At 43.7% G+C, this 5,000-nt stretch overlaps 1 protein-coding gene across 4 annotated transcripts in view; it reads right to left on the bottom strand.

Annotated features, from left to right (window-relative positions):
- LOC125025825 (peptidylglycine alpha-hydroxylating monooxygenase-like) overlaps positions 1–5,000 on the bottom strand; it is a 26,432-nt gene that overhangs the window by 10,264 nt on the left and 11,168 nt on the right. For all 4 annotated transcript variants that reach the window (XM_047614094.1, XM_047614096.1, XM_047614093.1 and 1 more), the window contains exons 3-7: positions 2,470–2,627; positions 2,109–2,241; positions 1,826–1,874; positions 994–1,139; positions 472–611 (exon numbers count right to left, since the gene is read on the bottom strand). In XM_047614094.1, the coding sequence (XP_047470050.1) occupies positions 472–611; positions 994–1,139; positions 1,826–1,874; positions 2,109–2,241; positions 2,470–2,627 (626 nt within the window). The remainder of the gene's footprint in view (positions 1–471; positions 612–993; positions 1,140–1,825; positions 1,875–2,108; positions 2,242–2,469; positions 2,628–5,000) is intronic.

Here is a 5,000-nt window from a genome sequence, read left to right as displayed (position 1 = left end):
AAGGTAGAAAAAAGGTATGCAGGAGAATTAACACCTTCACAGTGTCAGAAATGTATCTGACCGGTTTCGATTATACCTTTGTCAGAAATATATTTCTGTTTATCTGGCGAGGATGTAATCGAAACCGGTCAGATAAATCTCTGGCATTGTGAAGATATTCAATCTTAGTCATACCTTTTTGTACCATATCGTATTTTGTAATTTTGTGACTTTAGGAATTTCTTATTAATGAAAATATACCTAATAATGATGATATTGACAGAATACATCAAGGGAAGCATTACGTGAGTGATAATGAACGAAGAGGCACCTCACCAATCGCCAGAATAGCAACCCAAAGTTCAGATCTGATTACTCGGAAATGGAGAAAAATACAGGACAGAATGATTAATAATCTGTCCGATCTGGCTGACCCGAGGAGACCGACGCTATTTACAAACACGACCGGGAAGGCCCGCCGCGCCCTCTTACCACTGTGTCCCCCTTGGAGAGCGTGAGGTCGTTGGCCACGGGGTAGAACATCTGGGGCAGCTGCGGGTCCTTCTTGCCTATGAGCTCCCACTCGTCTGCGGACCCTTTCCTGGTGACCTTGTAGCCCGACACCACGCGACCTGAAAGGGTCAGAGGTTCTAATACCAAAAAATAGGGCCGGGAGATCGAATAAGAGTTAAAACAATAAATGCTAGAGATCTGAGGGGTCAAAGGAGAACTGTAGAAAGTCGGAAACAAATCACGAGAGGTCACAGAGTCAGGGAAAAGATCGACAGTTCAAGGAAATTATCAACTGATCAAGGTAGACAAATAAACAAATAAATAAACAAATAAAAAAGTTCAGAAAGTGCTTAATAAGCCGAGGTCAATCTGGGTCAATCATAATTACATCGCCATTAGAAACAATATTATTCCTATTACCAGCACCGTTACTAAACCTTCCCCATCTTCCTGCGGCAGCAATGCCCTTCGCCCACTGCACCAACAGCCCCAGCCACTCACCTAGGGCGTGCGTGTGCGTCCTGAAGGCGAAGGGGTGGATCACCTTGTCCTCCTGGATGGTGCAGGCCGTCTCCATGTACTCGACGCTGTTGGGGTTGATGCGGCCGCCCGTGCCCATCAGGAGGACGCCCGCCGCTTTGGGTTGCCTGTGGGCGGAGGAGCGAGGATCAGCGGAGGTGTGGCGGGGATTTCAAGTTGTGGGCGGAGGGAAGCGTGGGGATTTGTGAGGCGTTTGAGGGTAAAGGGGGTAGATGGCGCTTGCTCAGTGTTGAGACGTGAGGGTAGGTAGTGTGGGCGCTTCATAGCGTGTAGAGAGAGAGGGTGAGGGCATGGGAGGAATCGTTTGCAGTTGGACTGATGGAGTGATCAAGTGTGTGGTGTTGTGTTTGTGCACAGAAAAGGAAATGGAAGGGGAGTGGTTGTTCTGTGCCTATCGGTCTGTGCGAGCGAGGATGTTTGTATGTGTGAAATAGCGAGCAATTTCGAAGCACCGGTAGCATGAAGCAGATAATCATCTACATTATTTGCCCGATTCGTATGGCATTTCTGAGAGTTACCTTTCACCATAACTCCATTATGTATTGATTATTGTGAGGTTACCAGGTAACCTCTTCCTTCGAACCACAAAACAAACATATACAATTGAATGTAGTATATAAAATTATCCTCATTTTTATAATTCGTATCTCTGCATCTCTTTATCTACCTATTTTACTTTCCTCTGCTAGAAATTGATATATCAATTAATCTGTTCATTTTTCACTCACATTCATCTTCCTCTGTACTCACTAATATATAACTATCTCCTATGAGCTGACAAAGGCAAACTTACGGAGTCTCTGTGTAGTACAGGAACACGCCGGAGTCGTCAGTAGAGCCATCTGTCGGGAGAAAACCACGCTATTATATATAGAACCAGATTTGCACAATCACTATAACGGTTTTACAAGTCATCTTGGAAACCCAAAATACAACAACAGCGATAATAATAATGATAATAATAATAATAAAATAATAATAATAATCATAAAATAATAATAATAATCACAATACAAATAATAATATATCATATATATATAAATCAGAAAAGGTCAGACACATTTCGCCTGACTTACCCTTGAACCTCTCGACGGAGGCGTAGTGCACCTGCAGGACGAGATACTGGATGCTGGACTTCCCTCCGACCCTGAATGCCACGCCCTTGGGCAGCACTAGCTTGGGGGCGTTGCGGGCCCACGCGTAGATCACCTGCAAGAGCGGGGCGAGGTCAGGTCAGAGAGAGAGAGAGAGAGAGAGAGAGAGAGAAAGAGAGAGAGAGAGAGAGAAGAGAGAAAGAGAGAGAGAGAGATACATATATCCACACATATCCACATATATCCAGAGACACAGAACCAAAAACGGAAAAAAGCCATGGGGCCTAGCGTCCGGCCATGGAGCCAAGAGTCCGGCCGAGCCAGTGTCCCTCGGCGTCCTCACCTGCGAGCCGGAGCCGCAGACGGAGGCAGTGGCGATGCCGGGCTGCGACAGAGCCATCTCGCCGCAGTTCCAGACCTCCTCGTCGCTGCCCGGGGTCTCGCAGCCGTAGAGCAGCATGTGGTGGGCGGTGTCCATGGTGGCGTTGGGCTCGAAGGCGGCTGCGGGGGGGGCGGGGGAGGGGGGACGGTCAGTGAGAGGGCTCGAGGTGGGAGGGGGGGTGTGCGCGTGTGTGTGTGTGTGCGTGTGTGTGTGTGTGCGTGTGTGTGTGTGTGTGTGTGTGTGTGTGTGTGTGTGTGTGTGTGTGTGTGTGTGTGTGTGTGTGTGTGTGTGTGTGTGTGTGTGTGTGTGTGTGTGTGTGTGCGGGTGTGCGTGTGTGCGTGTGCGGCAGTGCGTGTGTGTGTGAAATATATGAATTTGCATGGGTATTTAAAAAAATAAGAAACGTACAGTGAGTGCGTGTCACCAAATACAAATTATCCCAATAAAAAGAAAGTTATTTTAGTATTCAAAATGATAGAAAAACGTTTAATATATTTCCTATGAGAGAGATATACATGTATAAGAAGAGAAACGAATAAGGATTTTTAAATTCAAAGCGTATGAACTTGCATTATAAACATCGGAAAATTTTAAATCGGTTACCTATGTATCTTGGATAAGAAAATTCTGACATTATAATGAGCAAATCACAAGAATGAGCTGTGTATACGAGAGAGAAAAAATGAACTAAAGGCGAGTAATGAATGCTGAAGAACAGGATAGCGCGAAATGCAAAACAAGTGATTATAAAATATACTTCATCGTGAAAAAAAACAAGAGACAAAATTTTCATACAACAGAGAAAGTACCATGTAAATCAACTACACGAACGCACATACAAAACACCTTTCTATTCACCCACACAGAGAGAGAATAACAAATACAGAAGGCCCCTAGAAGCGACTTTTGCCGAGTTTCACCCGCGAAACACGTGAGAAGCGTCATAAGAAAAACTACTCGCAAGATAAAATCCTTTCCTACTTTCACTCCGTTCTACATTCACCGACCTACGACACCCGCTTTCTAGAGGGTGAGCAGCAGAACAACTTTGAACACATGGAATGACAATTTTTGTGTTATCATTTATGGTGAAGAGAAACGCAGTTCGTCTTTTTAGTCTGATGAGAGAACGGGAATTGAAGACAATCTGCGGCCTGTTGGTAAATCCTGCCTTTTGTTTTCAGCACCAAAGGTCAAAGATTATCCATACACGCACTCACACATTCGCAAATGCACGCAAAGACAGCAGAAATTTACAAAAGAAAAGAACATCCTTGGAAGATTGCACTTCACCTTCGAATCCCACAGCAAACCTTGTTTAATCTACAAGACAGGTTAACAAAGGCGCATCGTCATGCGACTCAGCAGCGCAACCGCCCAGACTACAATCTTGCATTTATATATTCTCCTTCTCTTTCTGTTTGTGGTCTTGTGTTATAATCATTTCATAAGTAATATATATTTTTTATATTGCCTTATTCATATCAACCAGCCAACACTTGTTATTGCATGTCCCGGCTTTATTTCATTAGTTCTACTCTATGAACAAGTAATTATAAAACATATTATCGTGAAAGAACTTAAAACAAAAAAAAAAAAAAAAATTACACATAATACGTATTATAAACTACCATGTAAATCAAATAAAAGTCTAACATCCTCTATTCCACTTCCCGGCTTCTTTTCAGTCGTGCAAGCAAAAATTGTTTTGCTTGCTCCGTTGCCCTCAAAGCATGAAGCGTTCCCCTGAACTTCCAGACCCTCCGGGCTGTCCTGAGGCATGGCGCGGAACTTCGACGGGCTATTATCTTCTTCCGTGCTTCTGCTTCCGGGTTGCTTGGAAATGGCGATCTGTGCTTTCTACTATTCCCATGACTCCATTAATTTTGCTTGTTCCTCCTTCTTCCTCCTTCCGTAATCTTTCGTACACTGTTCTTTCTCCCCTCCTCCTTTTTTCTTATCCTTTTTTTTCTTATCTTTTTTATTTGAATTCTATTTTTTCTTTCTTTATTCTTGGCTTCCCTCATCAGTACTTCCTCTTCTTCTAACTATTTTTCTGATTCTTCTCCGTCCTCATCACCCCCTCCTTCTGTTCCACCTCCTTTTCGTTTTCTCCTTCTCCTTCTCTTTCTTCTCCTCTTCCTCCCCTCCCCCCTCCTACTACTACTACTACTTCCTACTCCCCCTTCATTGCCTGTTTCTTTTTTCTTCTTTTTCTTCTTCATTTTCCTCTTTCTTTTTCCTTTCTTTTTCTTTTTCATTTTCCTCTTCCTCTTCTTCCTCTTCTTTTTCTTCTTCTTCTTCTTTTCTTCTTCTGCTTCATCCTCTTATTATCATTTTTTTTCTTTCTTTCTTCTTGTTGTTCTTCTAAACTAATGTCACGTGTCAAGAGAGATGGAGAAGAAAACGAGGACGAAGAGAAGGCGATAAAATGAGGAAGAGAAAAAGGAAGGGAGGAAAGGGAGGGGGAGGAGGAAGACGGAGAGCGAAAG

The sequence above is a fragment of the Penaeus chinensis genome, chromosome 5 (assembly GCF_019202785.1).
Source record: "Penaeus chinensis breed Huanghai No. 1 chromosome 5, ASM1920278v2, whole genome shotgun sequence".
Lineage (NCBI taxonomy): Eukaryota > Metazoa > Arthropoda > Malacostraca > Decapoda > Penaeidae > Penaeus > Penaeus chinensis.
Note: the sequence above shows the minus strand (reverse complement) of the source record. Positions and strands in the feature narration are given on the sequence as shown.